Source organism: Lactuca sativa, chromosome 7 (assembly GCF_002870075.4).
Source record: "Lactuca sativa cultivar Salinas chromosome 7, Lsat_Salinas_v11, whole genome shotgun sequence".
In the NCBI taxonomy this organism is placed as follows: Eukaryota; Viridiplantae; Streptophyta; class Magnoliopsida; order Asterales; family Asteraceae; genus Lactuca; species Lactuca sativa.
The window spans coordinates 40,581,803-40,602,020 of NC_056629.2; the positions used below are offsets into that span (position 1 = coordinate 40,581,803).

General features: G+C 34.0%; 1 protein-coding gene across 1 annotated transcript; it reads left to right on the forward strand.

Moving 5' to 3' along the window:
• The first annotated feature begins 6,919 nt into the window (after positions 1–6,919).
• LOC111880732 (gibberellin 2-beta-dioxygenase) lies at positions 6,920–9,700 on the forward strand. The gene is made up of 3 exons (XM_023877149.2): positions 6,920–7,297; positions 8,097–8,478; positions 9,242–9,700. Exons 1-3 carry the CDS (start codon positions 6,921–6,923, stop codon positions 9,497–9,499), a joined length of 1,017 nt encoding a protein of 338 aa, XP_023732917.1. The 5' UTR covers position 6,920; the 3' UTR covers positions 9,500–9,700.
• Positions 9,701–20,218: the final 10,518 nt, after the last annotated feature.

Here is a 20,218-nt window from a genome sequence, read left to right on the forward strand (position 1 = left end):
TTTATCCATCTAAACATCATTTTGATTCAGATCTGAAAGTTGGAGACTTTTACTTAATGGATTAAGTTGAAAAAGATGACCTTTGGGGTCCCTTTGAGACTTAAAGACTAGATCTTGTTTGTTGGTACCATTCTAATGGATAAAGTTGGAAACTTTGTCCATTATAAAGCTATTATGAACTATAAAAAAATGTGATCTTGTCCTTTCTATCCCTTTCATGCAAGAGTTGTGATGCCTTCTTGGGTTAAGAACTAAGGGTTTTGGACATTAAGCACTTCATAGCCATGCAAAGTCATAAAGTTGGAAACTTTATGACCGAGGACATCATTTTGGGCTTGGATATGATTTTTGGATGTAAGAACTTAATGGAATAAGCTATTATGGAGTGTTATGACCGGGCTGCATACGTTGGGCGTACTTGGTGGTACACTATGCACATGCGGTCAGTGCTACGCTTTTGATTAACATCAAAGTATGTTGGGCGTACTCTCTTTGTACACAGGGAGTATTCCACTGGGAAGAGATATTGAATTTTGGACCTTGACCATTTGACTTTGACTTTGACCATGTTTGACCAAGTTGAACCTTGAGTATTTTGGGGAGTTTGATTGTGTTTGGTCTTTTGGTTGGAGTTGGTGTTGGTTTGAGAGTTGGGATTCAGATTCGGGACCTCATCAGCTTTTGTCTGGCTTGCGAGGTGAGTTTTCCTCACTGTACTTAAGGGTCGAAGGCACCAAGGCCAACCCTTTGGATTGATATGTTGGTTTACTATATGTTGCTATGCTATAGTGATCTGTTAGATCTGTATCCTGTAGATAGGATGTTGTTATGCTGTAGTGATATGTTTGTGACGCTTGGTTCCTGGTATGCATTTGACTTATTTATTTATTCATTATAAGAGAGGGACTCGATGAGTTAGTGGCCCTAACTTGTCGAGTATAAGGCAGATCATGAGCGGGGTTTAAGCTATCTACTCGACGAGCCAAGAGCCCTTGACTCAACGAGTAGATCGACCAGAATGAAACCCTAATTTTGTGGTTTTGCACCATATTTAAGCTCCTTAACCCCACCCCTTAGCCTTATTTACAACCTCCTTGTCCCCAACCCTAATCCACGAAACCTTAGAGCATCTTGTGAGTGTGTGAGCCATTTGTAAGCAATCGTTTGTGTTCTTGAAGCTTAAAGAAGAAGAAGGAGTAAGAAGGCTCAAGAGGAAGAGAGTACATCCAGAAACTACACTTCTTTGGCCACATTTTCTGGTAATCAAGTTTCTATCTTGACCTCTAGTTCATTAGATCTCTTCCTTCCCCTTTTATGAAGGTTTTGGCCCAAGAATGATAACCTTTTGAGAATGGATGACCCAAGTTGATAATCTTCCAGATCTAGGACCTAAAGGGGTTGTTATGACATAAAGTTACAAACTTTATGCCATTGGAGCCCCCATGCAAGCCATAGAGTATCATATTGGCCTTTTTAGCCCAAAAGGCCATGCATGTGGGGAAAAGTTGGGAACTATACGTGTTCAAGTAGTGTTACGAGTTTAGATATGAAGTTGTAAGCTTTAGTTTGGTGTATGGAAGGGTGAAGGACCAAGTTCTAGGTCCCAAGGAATTAGGGTTTGAGCTAAACCCTTTAAGAAGTGATATTAAGGGGTAAATTCAGAAATTTACCCTTAAAATGACATTTTTAGGGTTATTGCGAAGTATGAAGCTTGGATCTAAAGTGTAGGGCTTAATCCTTTAAGATAGCCCAAACAGACAGGGGAAATCGGCGAGTCCAGTAAGGGAATTGATGAGTTGAAGTCGGGTTGTCCCGATTGTATGCCACGTAGAACTCGATGAGTATGTGAAGGGACTCGACGAGTTGACTCGGTTGACCACGAGTCTGAGTAGTATAGGAACTCGCCGAGTTGGGAGATAACTCGACAAGTTGGGTTGACTCGGAGTTGACTTTGACTTTGACTTTAACCAAGATGTTGACTTTGACTAGGGGTAAAATGGTCATTTTAACCTAAGAAGGATTATCAGATTTTGATTAAGTGTTATTGTGAAATTGATAGCCGAGGAGTTGTTGGAGCAGTCGTTAGAGGTTTCTCACACGTGATTTCACAGCTAGCATTAGAGATGAATTTCCTCCATTAGGAATGGGTCTAAGGCACCAAGGTCGGCCCGTTTAGCTAGTAGTAGTTCCGAACTATGGTCCGATGTCGGGCGGAGCCCGATTTGGGATAATATGCTTTTCGGGATTTCGATCCGATGTCGGGGTAGTCACGAGGAATGCTTGTATGCTTTATGTCTTTGTGATTCTTGCTTGTGTTTGTATTGTATGTTTTTGGACTTTGGATCAATGCCCGGGCGGTCCTGAGGAATGTTAGTATGTTACCAGATTACGGTCCGATGCCGGGCGGGGCCCGATGAATGTTTAAGTGTTAATTTTATGTGCTTAGGTTTATGTGTATTACTAATTATGATTTCATGTATTCCAAGATTTGCTCGATGCCAGACGAGGCTCGATGCCGAGTAGGGACCGATGCCGAATATGGTTCGATGCCGGGAAAGCCGATGCCGAGTTTAACTCGATGTAGCAGGGGCGGGGCCCAATATATGTTTATGTGTTATGTGTATGGTATGTGGTAGTTGGGGAGACTCACTAAGCTTTGTGCTTATATTTTTCAGTTTTGGTTTCAGAAATTCCGCTAGTAAGGGGAATAGCTCGGGATGACTGCATGGCACACACCACTGTTTTTAGCATGGAAGGATTCACTCTAATTTATGATATGTGATTTTGATACATTGGCAAATATGATGATGTTTTTGAGAGACGAAGTCAGATTTAGGCATTCTTTATATGCACCCTCTCATAAGCAACCTATCTATGATACATATTTTACGACTTTCATTTAGACTACTTAGGCTAATAAGCAACCTCTCTATCATATATATTTTACGAGACACTTTGTCCTATAGGGATGAACACGAAACTTGAAATAATCATCCCTTCAGCAAACGAAGTCAGATTTGAGAGCTCTTTATACCCACGGAATCATCATCATAGCCATTACAACTTTTATTAATAATAGTTATATTAAACAGTCATTTATTTTTAAATGTTTATTTGATGTAATTTGTAAATTTTATAATAATAATGTTTTATTCAAATATTATAAGCCCATAATACTTTCCCATAAAATATGTACGCAATATAAATATATTTTATATAATTTATAAATCCTTAAAATGTCTAGCCCGAATTCGCGCACGTTACAATTATCTCCCCTTAGGATGATTACGTTCTAGAATCATAAAACAACAAAACAGCCCTAGATAATGATCACTTAAGTCACCTCTCCATCCCATGAAAGGATAGTCTATGTACCGTGCTCCCATAGTAGTAAATCATGTCATGTTATTGTCTAATACTCATCATAATATTTTAGGTTCTTTTATGACAGTCTATCAGCCTGTCGACATAGTTTCATCATCGAATCATCAAATTTGTGGAACCAAACACCCTTCTTCACTGGATTTCCTCATATGATCAATTACCTTATCACTAGGTACAAATTACAAAGTTTACAAACTTAGGTGTTTCGTATTCCCTGCGGGTTTTGACCTTGTATGATTCTAATAGTCTTCACATCACCATAAGTATTCCCAAGAAAATCAGAGAATAATCAAGGCCTTTACTCATTAATGATAATTAGTCTTACGAAAACATTCTCTACAAACCACTTCCTCATAGATGTAATGCCTAGAAAGACATACTTTCATCCATTCGTCAACTGCAACACATCGTGGTTCTACATCATCCTAGGATACTTGATGATAGGATCTAAGATAAGATCATCCCATTTACCGATAGACACATTTAAAGGTTTGAAGTTCCCTCATGATAATTAATATCATTTCTTAAATTCCAGCCAAGGAATCCATTCTACCATTTTGATAACAATCGAAGCTAATAACTCTCTCTTAGGTTCTTATGATGCAACTATTCTGGATGTTGATGTCAAATCTAAAGTCAAGTTGCCTTTTGCACCTTTGCATTAATGGTTTGGTGAACCCTCACTTTCTGCTACTTACAACCAATCAAAGCCCAAGCCGGCTCTATATCTGTGATTGGTAACTCTTTTTCTTCTTGAAAGAAATTCCATATTTCCATATCAATGACTTTAGCACTTTCAATGCAGTATCGTTGCTTGTTACCACAATGATTGATCTTGTCGTAAAACACAATCACCGATTGATCAAGATCACGACATACGTGAAGTAGTCCTCTAATGTATGCATGTACAAAATGGTATAGGAGATACTAAATGGAAAATACTAGCCACAACTATGGTTTTCAACTCAATATTATCCCTCCATCTTCTCTAGGATACTCAACCATATTGTGTTCCAATTGATCCTTTGGTGATGATCCTTCTGATAATAACTGAATTACCTAGGTGCAAGCATACGAAGGGTACTTATATATACTTCTGTATACAATCTATAGTGACCATAACTCTCTCTAGCATCTTGAGCTTGAATCATTATGTTTGCACCTATTTGCTGATGGTGGTACCTACACTTGCATCTGTTACCTCACTTTTCAATGGAACTTTAGTCCTAACTCCTAAGTCCTAACTCAATTTCTCATTGGAGACTCCTGCTTCTTCTTAAGCTAGGTCATAAACTCAACCCAAGGTAAGGTCCCTTACCTTGGCTATAGTAACATACTGAATGGTCACACTTTAATGAACTTCCATTGCATGACGCAATGGATTTGTAACGAACTAAACACTTGTCTCTATGAGCCAAACACTTAACATAGAAGAAACTTTCCTTCATGTTCTAATGTGGTATAATCACATCATAGTAGGTAGCATCTCTAGCTATTAGCGCTCATTCCTAACGAAGGATGAAGATCTTCTGTCGATCACTTTGATCATCCCCCTCTTCAATTTCTTGACTAAATTTGGTTACTAAATAGGGTGTGGTTCTATGAACCAATCAATTCACTTTGAAGATTTATCTTAATTTTACTTAATTTGTTATGACCACTAGGTTCATAACAAAAATCATTTTCCTAGTCATCACCAAAATTCAGGTAACGATGGAAACAAACAAAACAAAACTCAACTACTAGTGCATTAGTTACCTTGCGACTCTTCCTGGTTCAAGTATGGATCTTATGCTTCCGGTAGTACTTGCCTTTACTAACTTTCACACATATGCATACTCGTCCCAAGAATTGTCTCGCATTCTCCAAATCACTACACATAATAACCACAAAGAAATTTGACACACATTAGTGTGTCCAAACAAGCACATATAACAATTTTTCCCTAGAATCCACTACGAATTTTCGCGTCTTTATTAGGTACATCTTGGCTTTCCTAGACTCGCCTTCTAGGATCCTTACACGCATATGCTCGATTTAGCTTATTCTAATACCCTCTAGGATCCTTACACACATATGCTCGATTTAGCTTATTCTAATGACTTTTTCTTTTTCTTTTTCATTTTTTTTTCATTTTTTGATTTATTATTATTTTTTTAGTTTAGACTTTTTTTATTAAAAAAAAAACTTTTTTAGTTAATAGTATATTCAACTTTTAGATTTTTAATTTATTTATTTAATTTATGTTTTGTTTTTTTTTAAATTTTTTTAAGAAAATGTTTTCTTCTTAAAAATAGAAATTTATTAAATCAATAAATACTCGATTTTTCAGTTTTTTATTTTTTTCGTTTCTTTTTTCTTTTCTTTTTATTTTTTAATTAAATATCGGTTCGAATTAGTGTTGTTTGACCATTATAAACAGTTTCTAATCATAACGATACTATGCATTATATATTTTTGAATCATAAAATATGAATTATATCCTTTTGAATAATAAAATTATGGATCATATCATTTTGAATCGTAGTAATTTAGATCATATGATTTTGAATTATGATATATTGAATTAAATAATGTTTTTGTTCAATGAAACATTTAGATTATTATAATTTTAAAATCATTTAATTTTGAATAATAAAATATATAGTAATTAAGGATCATAAAATATTTGAATAAAAATATACTTTTAGATCATAACAAGTGATCATAAAAATATTGATTGATGATATTATTATATCATAAATATTTTTAATAAATTTTATGCATCATATATTTTTGAATCATAAATATTTTGAATAAAAAAATCTTTATTTGCTTAAGATTTTAATTTATCAAAGGGCTTCTAGCTCAGCGGTATCCGGTGTTGCCCTCCCTTCATGAGGTTGAGGGTTCAAGTCCTGTCATGGACATAAGTGAATTTAAGATGCAGTTTAGGAGTAGGTTAAATTTGCCGTTTCAAAAAAAACATATTTTGAATTATTGTTACGACTAAAAAACAAAGTGGGTGGAAAAAAAAGATCCAAGCTATGAAGAACTAACGCTTGGCTTGAGAGCGGGAGCTGACGCCTCTAGGCGCATGAAAGGGCCAAAAATCTAATTTTTTTTGTGTGCTTTTTCCATTTTCCTTTTTAACCTCCAAACAATCAATTTTTACCGAAAATTGTCAATATCTTGGCAATAATTACCAAATTGCTATATTATCATGCGAGATTATCACAATAAATAAAATTAAATTTTCACATTTTATTTTTTCAATCTTAGGGCTAAGATTTGTTTTCCTACCATTTTTTTAATTTTATACTTAATCCTACTTTATATATATATATATATATATATATATATATATATATATATATATATATATATATATATATATATATATATATATATATATATATATATATATATAAAATGTGTGACTTTGGCCACGTAGGTGTGTATGTATGCTTATGTGTCCTATGAAAGCTTTAACTTGCTCCCTAAGAGTGTATAAATAGGCAGATAGTTCCTCTTTCCATTGCCACCAAACCATCAACATGGTGATGATCTCACAAGTAGAAAAGAAGCCTGTGGTAGATATATTTCCAACAAAATCAAACAAAACCAATTTTACCGGAATCCCGGTAATTGACCTCTCTAGTCCCGAAGACGCCAAGAATCTAATTGTCAATGCTTGCCAAGATTACGGCTTTTTTAAAGTCATAAACCATGGCGTGTCACCATTGCTTGTATCTGAATTGGAAAATGAAGCCATTGAGTTTTTCAACATGAGACAGTACGAGAAAGACCAATACTGTCCTCCGAACCCGTTTGGGTACGGAAGGAACAAAATTGGAACAAATGGTGACGTTGGATGGATCGAGTATCTTCTTCTTACTTCGACTAATTTCCCAACGAACTCCAAAATCTTTTCGTAAGTTCTACTTTCTCATTATGTTTTGTGCATTTAATTACTATATAAGTTGTGTAATCTATTGATCAAGTTCATGCAAAATGATTTTTCTTGAAGAGAAATATATTTTTAAAGTGTAGTTATCAGCATTTATGTCGTCAACTAATATATACTAATATTATATATGTAAATAAATATATATAAATTAAATATCAAATATTTAATTACCAACACGCACGGAGTATACTTGCATTCAAAGATTCAACACTGCGGTCGGCTGTTTCCGGAGTGTTTTTAGCAAATATACAACTTTTCTCTATATCTTATTTTAATTCTTTTAAAATGTTATACTATCGTATTCCTAAAACAAATTTGGTGTATAAACTTTTTAATCATATACTATCTTTCATAAAATCTTATGTATATCAATTTTTGATTATTTGTTAAATTTTATTAGATTATAGATTGAATCATATATTGCACCCTGAGAAAAAAAAACATATTTTCATTATTTTTTGTTAGAAAAGAGTGGGAATAATTTCGAAATTTTTCCATACTAACAGGGACAAATAACCTAACGGGATGCATTTGAGTCTTTATTTATATAACATATTTTTCAAATAATTATTTGCATAGTTATGTTATAAGTTTATAAATAAATAAATAATCTCTTTTTTAGTAACAAAAATCTAAGATATTCCTAAACTACTTTTAATAAAAGAAATTTAAACCTTCAATCACAAGGAAAGAGGGCAAGACCATTATCTTATACAAACATTTACGATTAAATTTTATAATGTATTCCTTTTGTGTTGTGAAGGTCGCTAACAAACGAGTACGTAAAAGAAGTAAGAAAACTGGGGTGTACTATACTTGAGTTAATGGCGGAGGGCCTTAAGATAGAGCCAAAGAATGTGTTAAGCAGGATGCTAAGTGATGAGAATGCGGACACAGTCTTCAGGCTTAACCATTATCCACCATGCTTAGATCCCAACTCTAACCATGACTCGGACCTGAACAACAAGTCCATGAGTCATGGAAGAACCTCGATTGGATTTGGAGAGCATACAGACCCACAACTTATATCGATTGCTAGATCGAATGCCACATCAGGTTTTCAAATTTATCTTGAAGATGGAACATGGGTCGGAGTCCCACCAGATGAGACTTCCTATTTCATCAACGTTGATGATTTGTTAGAGGTAATTTTATCTTTCAAGATAAACACTTATAACTCACATATATTACGTTTAACTAGTTTAACACAAGAAAACAAATAGCCAACGTTCACCATGTTAAATACGTTTTTTTTTTGTCATTACGTTAGATAGCTTGTATATGATTATACAAAAATGAAAAATAATTTTTTTATGGGATAATCCACCTTTATAGTTCATATCGTATATCTTAACAATATATCACAATATATCTTTTGATCTAAAAATGTATTTTGGTTTATTAGAAACATATCTAAACTTAATGATTAGTGATTCAAGAATCAATTATCAAAATAATCTTATCTAATAATAGAGTTTTCATTTCATACAATCTTCAATGTACATTTGGTTGTATTCAGTTACGCCGTCTAATATTACCACCCGGTTTTCATTAAAAAATTGTAGTAATTCTACTAGTGCCAAAATATGTAGCTCGAAATGGGTAAAATTTTAGAATCTATCAAAATGGAATGGGTTGATCTCTTTTCTAAACTTTCCTGAATTATTTTTAGATATGAAACAGGATTATAAAAATTATTATTGAAATGATAGTCTAACATTTTCGAATAAAGCAATTTCGATTTTATAATCATTTGAATATATACTGTAAGCAACTTTTGACCTTATTGGCCTATTTTTTTATTAGCTAAACTTTATTGTTTTACTCACTTGATCCATTTTCAACATAGTAAATTTTAATTGAACAATTTTTATATAAAAATTTAACATTTTGTTGATTTGAGTGAAGGTAATGACAAATGGAAGGTTTAGAAGTGTAAGGCATAGAGTGGTTGCAGACAGTTTCAAATCAAGGGTGTCAATGATATACTTTGGAGGTCCACCATTGATGGAGAAGATCTCACCGTTGGGTTCACTCATGGAGCCTGGTGAAGAAAGCTTGTATAATGAGTTTACTTGGTTTGAGTATAAATCATGCACCTACAAGACCAGGTTGACTGATAATAGGCTCTCTCTCTTTCACAAACACTCTCATCCAGTGCATTGATCTATTTTCAAAGCCAAACATGTCGCAATCGTAAACTTAATCGGTCACATCTAAATGAGTCTCATAATATGTTGATTATTTATATTGAGACTCATTGTTTACATAATCTTTTTCTCATTCTAGTTGTTTTTTTCACACATATGTTTTTCATTATTTGATTTTGGTTATTTCATTAATCACAGTCATTTCCATGTTTTCCTTCTTTGTCACTTCTTTGTATGTATGTATGTATGTATGTATGTATGTATGTATGTCCGTCTATAGTGATATGTCTATTGTTGGAAAAGCATGTTATGTTACCAGTTTTTGAAACATCTGTCACACGGGTGGTTTTAAAATAGTTTATAAAATCCAAATGATTATAATTTAAAAATATTTCAACAGAGTTTAAGTGCAGAAATAAGGTCCCAAAGTCCCAAAACAAAGAGTTAATATTTCAAAAATGTAAGGTAGCAACAATAACACCAAAACATAGTTAAATGAAACAACTACAAAGTCGTGGCCTTTTAAAAGTCATCGCAATCTCTAATAATTTTCTCTAATATCTTCAATCTTAGCACATGTCAAAATACGAGTGTTGGGCTAGGAAATCCTAATGAATATACCCGATGTTCACTCTTAAACAATTTCAGATAACAATAAATACCCAAACTCAAAGGCAAACCTCCGAAAATAGTTTCTGAAAACATTTCAAAATTTATACCTCATATCCAAAATCAATGATTTCATTAAATCCATAATACCAACATATACTTTTTAAAGGTATAACAAATTTAAGCAATAGTTAGTAAGATTATGACAAGAGATCAATAAATAATTAATTCCTAGTAGAGAAGAAGCTTATACCAAAACCATTGCTTTAAAACCTTTAATCTTTTCATAAATCATATATATATATATATATATATATATATATATATATATATATATATATATATATATATATATATATATAATGCAATGGAAATGCTTCTAATCTAAACCCATATCAATCTAAATAGTCTAAAGCTCCTAAAGATGGCTAAACAAATCCAAACTCATGAATAGTTAACCCACATCACAACCTTCATTTTTTCTCTATTTTAACAAATTTAGGTACTATTGAACCATCAAGCTAGGACACATAAGGGGTAGAGAGCCTCTCTTTTGCATGTGTTGTTTTTTTAAAATGCATGCTTATAACCTTTTAGTGTGTATTCTAACAAACAAAAGGATCTTAAGTCTTGTGGTCGCGCTCAACCAAACTTATCATATATGAATGTACAATTAGGATGCTACAAAACAATTCCAAATAAGCATATGATTTTCTCAAATCAATTAGATACTCTAAAATATTTTTTCATGAATGTAAACAAGCACATATAGTATCCATAACAGTCTACAGTAGTAGAACGGATAAACCAAACATTGATGAATGTGTAAGGTGCATTCACTTATTTGCTAGTTTATCAAAGAAATTATGGGTTGTAGTAGTGAACACTATTTTCTATTTGGTGAATAGATCTTCATAAACTACTATTTAATTCACGACTCCTCAAGAGGTTTGGTTAGGTACCACATTTATGATGTCTAGAAACCACTAAGTTCCTCTATGTTACTTTCCACTGTCAATCACCAAAAGTAGCATGGTGACCCTCATAGTCGAGCTAGCATACCGATATCAATATTATCTTCTGGACGAGAATGAACTCGACATTCCTCAAAGTCTAAATTCATACCCGAGGCTGTTTTTAGGATACATCCCTTATGACATTGATATCCCAACTCATATTATCTACCAGCCAAACCTTCCCATGGTAGTACTTGAATTTCTTCATTACACTCATGGAAGGACAAACATGAAACAATTCATTGAGTTTTGCATACAACAATTAAGAGTACCATAATTGAAATGTTTTTCCATATTCATCTTTTGCTTGCTCTTATCTATAGAAGGTTTATACACTGATTTCTTAAGTGCTCGTTCTCTTTACAGTTCCAACATGAAATATCCTTCTTATGCTTCAAACAACCTCTACTCATTGACTTTGATTTTTACTATACCACCACTTCTTTTGTTGGTGTTTCCTTCCCTTGTCTTTTGTATTTAAAGGAACTTTGAGTGTTCCAATGTCAACTGAAGTTAATCTTGAGATGGTTGAGTTGAATGTATTAACATGAATCATCACATAACTACCCTTTCATATTTATACTCACCAACTAATGAATCAAGTTAACCTTGTTTGTAGTTATAGATTTATTGTATATATTAGACAATGCTCATAATAGGTTGTAGGATGTCTATAGATTGACAATGTTGTATGAACCATTCTTAGCCAAAGATAACATGATCAATCTATGCATATGTTTATCATATAAACCTCAATCCTCATACAACATATCTTAGGGTTTTTTTTTCGATCAAGTGGTAGATGCAATTTCTTTTGTTGGAGGTAATTTCATATTTACATTTCTCCAGAACCTTAAATTATGAATTTCAAGTCTATCAACATTAAATTTCTCATATTTAGCCATAACTGTTATAAAAGTTCTTGGGATTAAGACTCTTATAAAACCATAAACAACTCTGAACCAAAACAGTGGAACTAAGTGACTTAAGCAAAGAAAAAGTTTCATCAGCAAAGTTTGTTGGAATGCGAGGAAAAGATTACAAAACGCAAGTATCCTCAAATCTTTACCATATCTAAATCGAGAATGTACGAATAATTCTAGACTTAGTGGGCCCCTCAAAATGATTAGAAACAATTTAGTCTATACATAGTATTCACGTTGACATGTGAATTATCAAAATATCTTATAAAATGACAAAACAACGTCCACACAACCTGTTATAAATTTGAAGAATTCAATATTTAAAATTTATGAGCAATTAGAATGAAAGAACCCAAAAATAGGGTCTAAAAATTTCATTTTTAATTTATAAATAAAACCATAGTAACCCAAATTATTTCATAAAAATATAAGTGATAGTATATCAAAACATCATATAAAAACACTGTATCAAAATCACATGTCCAAATATCAGAGTAGATCATCCCACACTAAACGTTGTGTTGTATGCAATGCAGTCATCCCTAGCTTTTCCCCTTACTAGCAAAGTACCTGAAACCAAACTTTCCAGCTCCTCCAAATTTTTTAATCATATCATGATGTTGTTCTTGAATTTCTGGTTGTTTTTGCTCTTCGTCCAAGCATTCTGCTAGCAAACTTTCCAGCTCCTCAAAATTTTTTTCTGGATGAAATTCCTTATCTTCTATCTCTAGCTCAACTTGTTTTGGTTCGTCTGGAAGGATGTCATCCATCCATTTTTTCAGCTCCCTTAAGTCTTCTTCTGAGTCATATCCCTCATCTTCTCGAGCTAATTGCTGTTCCACTTTCTCAAGAAAAGCGCCAAAAGCATCGAGATTTGGAAAATACATTAAAAACGAATTAAAACAAAATAAACCTATCTAAAATAGCCTAAAGCAATTAAATTAAAAACTAAAATAGCTGTTTCCCGAGAACGACGCCAAAAACTTTGATGTGCACAAAAATACTTACTAGTTTTAAATTTATATCCTAACTAACTTAACTAGCTAATATGCATCTAGGCAGTGTACCTAGTCGGATTGTAGTGTACATAGTTTAAGTAAGTTGGAGTGGAACACAGGGAACATATTTAATTAGCTAAAATAATTACTCTAAATTAATCTAAAATCAAACAATAATTAAAAAGGTTTTTATCTAATTTTGCAAGTCTAGACAAATTTAATTGTTAAACAAAGGTTCAATCAATTACTAAAAATACTCCCATTTAGTTCGAATCCACTTCTTCTTTATGGTTATCTAATAATTACGGATTATCAAAGTTGGTTACCTAATATTATATTATTAGTAATTTAAGTCAAAATTTACTAATATTTAACTAATTCATGTAAAACTATGCATGGTCACACCCAATCAAACACATAATCAGTTATGGATTATGAATAGGCTTATATAAGATTCATTATTCAAACATAATTATGGTAATAATTTATGTTCTCCAGCACAGCTAAATTCAATTACTTCAATCACTTATCTAAGATTGGGTCGATCCTAGCTCTAGCAATTCAATATTCACTAAATCACTAGGTGTCACGTTCATGTAAATTAATAATCACTAAGCTAGACAACATGAATTCAAGCAACTAAACAACCGAATATTGGCATGATGGGTATTAACAATCAAACACAAGTACAATACCAACAAGTCAAATCCATAATTAATTAAACTAATCCATAAGTTGAAACTTCATCTAGCTAAACAGGAGTAGCTAAATTTAGCTACTCATGCTAGACATCAGACACAAAAACTCAATAGAGATAAATCTAAAGATGATCAAACCGAATAAATTGATGTTTTTGTCTAGATTTCTTAAAAACTTGAGCTCCAATTGTTTCCTCCTATTCTAAGGGTTTTCTAGAGGTTATTTTTCGTAATGCTTCTCCAGAAAGTCACCTCCAAGTCTCTCAATTCGACCCTATGTTCGGATATATATACTTTCCTAAAATCTGGCCACCACGTCGTGGTAATGGAACCACATCGTGGTCCTCGTGTTTATCCAGTATTGTCCAAGCGAGCGTCAAGAATCGTGAAGATTCCATTCACCATGTCATGGTGGTTGGAAAACCGAGTTTTCTCTAAACATGAAAGTCGTCCGAAATTGTGTGTAGTTTTCAGATCATTTTGAATCACCTTAATCAGAGTTACGAGTCATGAGATATGGTCAAAATACTGACGAGGGGTCAACTATCTAACAACATCCTTCTTGTGTCTTCTTCTTGTCGAAGCTCGTATTTTCCTGCTTCCAGCTTCCATATTGCTCCCAAGAATGTCTTTATGCTACATAACATATATTAAGCATAATAAGTACCTTTTGTTTCATAATAACCATAAATATAGAATAAAATATTAAGATATGATGTAAAATATATATCTAGATATATATGCACATATCAAAATACCTCACACTTATCTTTTGCTTACCCTCAAACAAAACTAATCAAAACCTTCATCACCACCATCATTTAGAACAATCCATTTTGAACTCAGTCATTATACCGAGACCTTAATGTGCATATTTGTGTCTAAAATCCTAACAACTTCCCAATCCTAAATACTCACAATCCTTATGAACTTTCACCCCTTAGCATATATGACACCCATTTCTGCAACCCTTCGAATCAATCCTCAGAACTCTTTCTTAACCTCAACGTATTTTTGATTAAGCAACCCAAGCATACATAATCTAGAAATTACAACTTTGGATACCGAATTGGAGCTCTTGGAATTCTTCACTTCTTTGATATTTGATCTTTCATTTCTTTGAATTCACCACCTTTTTGACTTTTGGTATCTTCAAAATTTTTTTCTTTTGGAATTTTGATCTTTTGATCTTCATACTTGATAGCTCCAAATTCTTCAACTTTTCGGTAATTTATCTCTTAATTTTTTCACATGTATCTCACTTTTTTTCTTTTTCACTCAAATCCTACATGCTTAAGCAATGGTGCTTAACTTCAACCTTTATTGTTTAAAGGTATTAGTCTATGTGCAATGACTACATAAGCTTTCCTGGATAGATTTCAGGTCTAGGCTGCAAAACATATTATGCCATAAAAAACTACCAGACTACCTTCTCATAACTCATGGCTTTTCATTAAGACTTTGGAAGCCACAAATATACTATAACATATATTAGCTCGGTTAAACATTTGAGCTCTTATCGGATCATCCCCTATAACACTAGCAACTTAAGTTCAAATTATTACTAGATTTAATTATTAGATTATTATTTCAAATCCATTAATTTTTTTTTTTAAATTTACTACTTTTCTAGAAATTTACTTTTTTCGACCCCCTACCCCACACTTATTACATACAATGCCCTGATTGTATGCTATGCAAAACATATACTTAAAAATAGGGAGAAAAATGAACAGACTCCCCTGGGATAAAAGATGCATCTCGAATTGTGTGTAGGATCTCTAGCTTGCTCTAAAGTATGGAAACGGAATTGGAAAGTAGAATGATAACCTCTTGATGTGATGAAAAACTCCCCCACGATATAGGAAAGTGTCAACCATGTCGTGGCAGCCAGGACATTACTTCAGCATGGAGTAAAAATAAAATTTATTAGTGTGGGAACAACTCATCTATACCATGGAATTCAGTATAGAATTAGAAACACCACTTTTGAACACTTAGACTACTAAAAGTACGTGACCAGACTCGAAAAAAGGACTCGAAAAGAACCACCTCGTGGCGGAATTCACCCCCTCGTGGTGGCTCAAACAAAATATTTTTCTGGCATTCTGACTGCGACAACACGACGTATTGGGGATTACTACGATGTGTTGGTATTGAAATTGCAATAATCAGTGCCAGAATGATTTGATTTATGGAATATATGTGGCACCAACGAATGTACAAACTTGTTAGGCGTGACTCCTCACTTATTGACACAAACAAACACCTGAAAAATTGCTCAAATCTAGCTTCTCTCGTCGTTTTCTATTCTTTCTCTATGAAGAACTTTCTTTTGTCAACAATACCCTCGCTCGGACTCTAAATATAATACATGGAAAGCTTCTTCTTGTGAAGGCAAATGTGTCGGATCGAATGAAATTAAATAACCATTCTTGAAAAAATGTGTTGAACCACTGCCACGGCGTGTTGATGATGTCCACGTCATGTTGTCTCTCTTTTTTTTTTTTTCAGTAAATATGTTTCAAAATGATTTTCTCTTCATTATGTGGGAACCCCACACTTATTCAAAAACTTGTTCTTCAATTATGATCTTCAAAAATCGCGCAGATTCTTCAAATTAAGCTCCTCCACAACTTCACTTTCGTTCAACACTACAAAATAAGATCAAGAACTAGAGAAACACATCATCATTCGGTTAAGGTGAAATAAGACTAACACAAAAATTAAAACTAAAACTAAATTAAATAAGAAAAGAAAATGAAAACTCTAAAAACATCGGGTTGTCTCCCAATAAGCGCTTCTTTTTGTTGGAGTCATGAGCCGGACTCCTTCCTTAATAAATTGTCAATCCCCTCGTTATTAACTCATATGTTTTATTGAACACTCTTTTCATACCAACTTGTAAAATTTGACTTCTAGTTTTTATTTTTGGCCAAACTGTTGGAATAGTGTCTAAGGCTGCAACTATATTAGGCAAGTATTTGACCCGGTTGTGCATGGTCCTTTTGGGTTGCCTTCACCATAGCAACTTGACAGGATGATTTATTATGAGAGAAGAAATATTATTAATATATTATGAGAATAATATAAGGAATAATATTATTATTTGATTAATATAAGTCATAAATTAATTAGGAATTAATTTGGTGACTTAAAGAGATTAATTGGATAAAGGGGCATAAACTGTCAATTGTATGATAGTTGTACTTTGGGCTATAATCCCTTATGGATAAGGGGTGGACGGTTTCTAGGGCTTAGGATAGGCTTAGAATTCGTGCAAGGCTTATCATTAGGGTATTGGATTGCTTAAGGCTTAAGTTATCCAATTAGGGTTTAAGGGTGAAACCCTAGGAGCCTTACAAGTATAAATAGACCCTAAGGGTTAAGGAAATTGGCACCTATGCTCTAAGAAGAAACCTTGGCCGATTTGGATCCCCTCTCATCTCTCTCAAATCATCCTCTTGCTAGTTGGTGTTTGTAAGTCATTAGAGGAGTGACAATTGTGACTCTAAAGCTCCAAGGACAAGAAGATCAAGCAAGTGATTCAAGGTAAACTTCTAATTCAGATTTCTTATTGTTATTATACTCTATTAGTCATTAGAAGTCTTGGATTCAATGCATGTTCAATTAGAGAAACCTAGATCCAAGCATTAGGGTTTGCATGTGCACATATGAATGTTCATATGGCTAAAACCCATCAGTGGTATCAGAGCCAGGTTGGTTTCTATTGAATTGATGCATTGGTTGCTTGTTTGATGCCTTCAAAATTCGAATTTTGTGTTTCTGCCTGATGAACTCGGCGAGTCCCATAGTGGACTCGGCGAGTCCCATAGTGGACTCGGCGAGTAGGCTCGACTCGGCGAGTCCATAGTGGTACTCGGCGAGTGCAAGCGTCAGAAAGAGCTAATTTCGGGATTTCTTGCTATTTATCTTTTAGATACTTACCTTAATCATGCTAGGTCAATATAAATCCGATTTTATGATATATATGAGTATATTCTTGAGCTAATTGAAGATATTTATCAATTAATTAAATATTAATTTCCTTATATGATAATTGATTAATTATTTTAATTAAATTGGTAAATTGTTTTGCAAGAAATTATTAAATAAATCAAATATGGATAATTATGTGATTAAATGTTGATTTAGATTATATGTTATTTGATCCCCTATGTTTTGAAAAGTTTAAAACTTGCCCTCAAGTTTTGAAATTTATGTTTTGTGATTAAAATTTTAATTTAGACAATTTAAATTTCAAACCCTAGAATTTTACAAGTTTAAAATTCAACCCTATACTAATATAATATTACAAGATTAATATATATATATATATATATATATATATATATATATATATATATATAATTAAAATACTAGTCTTACCGTTAGTAGGCCTCATTCACGAAGCCGGTCTATAAGGTGGGTATAAGGTTGCTGCCTATAAAATGGCGCTTAATGGGTGTACACTCACACCCACCGCTTGCTTGATCGGTGGAGGGTCGTTAGCCGAACGGTTAGGATAGGGCAATATACACCTCCTCATTAAAAGTATAATATGAAATACAAAGTAACTACATGTTTTTTAAAAATTCCCAATCTTAGTTACCTTAGGAAAAGTGAATTGATGGAATCCCATGAAATTACACTTTGCACACTTGCTAAGAAGTTAGTGGAGCGTGTGTGGTTTACTGGCACACTAATTGGTTCTAAGCAAAGGTTGATTCATTATTTATCATAGTTCGATGGAGCATGTGTGGTTTACCGGCACATCGGATAGGTGATTGTTACAATGAAGGCACCATGTGAATTTGCATGGTAATTCACACCCACTCCCACTTTGTGATCCTCGGTATCCCAGTCACAAACGAGAGGGGAATATCGAGATTTAAACATGCCATTGAAAAGTTTCAATGAATCTCATCCAAACCTAGGAATTCTCAATACATTTAGAACTTAAAGTTATGTTTTCAGGGTGGAGAATTAGTGAATCGTCATTCACTTACCTTCAAAGTGTTTGCATGTTAGATTACGGCATCCCTTTTCTAATATGTAAATATTGTTGTTGGATCCTAGCCCTAATTTTCTTATTGGGTGATTATTAGGGATTCAAATTCTAATCTATCTTTGTCCTTTCTATTTGTAGATGTCGAATGCGAACAACGTTGTTGCTAGTTCGTTCACATTGATGAGCCTTTGCCAAAAGGTGACTTTCGATGGAACGAACTTTAGCGAATGGATAAGATACATTCGCACAATTGCTCGCTACGAGGACAAGGAGTATGTCCTCGATGAGAAGCTCGAGAAGATCAACCCAGAAATCGCTACTCCGGATGAAATGAATGCTTTTGAGACTCATGAACGTGATGAAACGAAGGTCCATTGCATCATGATAGCCACAATGAACGCCGAATTCCAAAAGTCCTATGAGGACATGTATCCGTACGAAATGCACCAAGACTTGTTGGAGAGATACCACCAAAATGCGAGGCAGGAGCGTTATGAGATTTTCACTAACATGATCTCCGCCAAAATGGGTCATGGAGAATCTCTAACCGTGCACCTGCAAAAGATGCAAAGGTATGTCGATCGTCTTCGCAAGTTGAATGTTGACTTTGGGGAAGACTTGGCGATCGACATGGTGCTTCACTCTTTGCCTCCGTGTTACAATGAATTTAGGATGACCTACCACATGAACAAAGAAGAGGTCACCCTAAGTAAGCTCCAAGGTCTCCTTAGGGTTGCTGAAAGCAAACTCAAGGACAAGTCTGTTGCACCCACTCCCAATCCACCCGCTGCTCCTGTTTTGGCCATTGGGCAAGGAAGAGGCAAGAAGAGGAAGGCTCCGTCTAATAGCCATCGCAAGGGAAAGTTCCGAGATGGTTCCTCTTTTAGTGGGACCAATGTTGATCCCGCTAAGCCTAACCCTAACCCAAAGGAGGCAAAGTGCCACCACTGCCACAAAATAGGGCATTGGAAGAGAAGCTGCCCAGACTACCTGCAAGCCATCAGGGAAGGAAAGATCAAGCCGTCTTTTGCAGGTATATACACAATTAAATCTAATGATTCATCTCATGCTATTTCTTGGGTCCTTGATACCGGTTGTGGTTACCACATTTGTTCTGAATTGCAGGGACTAAGAAGAAATAGGGATGTGGAGCATGGAAGAATAAATCTAATCATGGGGAACAGAAGATCGTCGCCTATGACCAAGATTGGAGTGTATTCTTTAGTGCTTAGGAATGGTTTATGTTTAGAGTTGAACAATTGTTGCTATTCGCCAGAAATGGCAAGAAACATCATTTCATTTCATGGTTTGTTTAGACAAGGATTTAGATTTTCTTTTAATAATGAGAATGGTTCTATTTGTGCTTATCAAAATGGTGTCTTATATTTTGAAGCAATACCATGTAATGGAATTTATGAAACTGTTATGATTGTAGATAACTTAGGAAATGATGTTTTATGCATGGATTCTTCCAATGGTA

Bases quoted from the DNA above. Each gene is read 5' to 3' on its own strand.
- LOC111880732 (XM_023877149.2), top strand. From the start codon at position 6,921: ATGGTGATGATCTCACAAGTAGAAAAGAAGCCTGTGGTAGATATATTT. The intron at 7,298-8,096 runs GTAAGTTCTACT...TGTGTTGTGAAG, and splicing joins ACGAACTCCAAAATCTTTTC to GTCGCTAACAAACGAGTACG. The intron at 8,479-9,241 runs GTAATTTTATCT...ATTTGAGTGAAG, and splicing joins ACGTTGATGATTTGTTAGAG to GTAATGACAAATGGAAGGTT.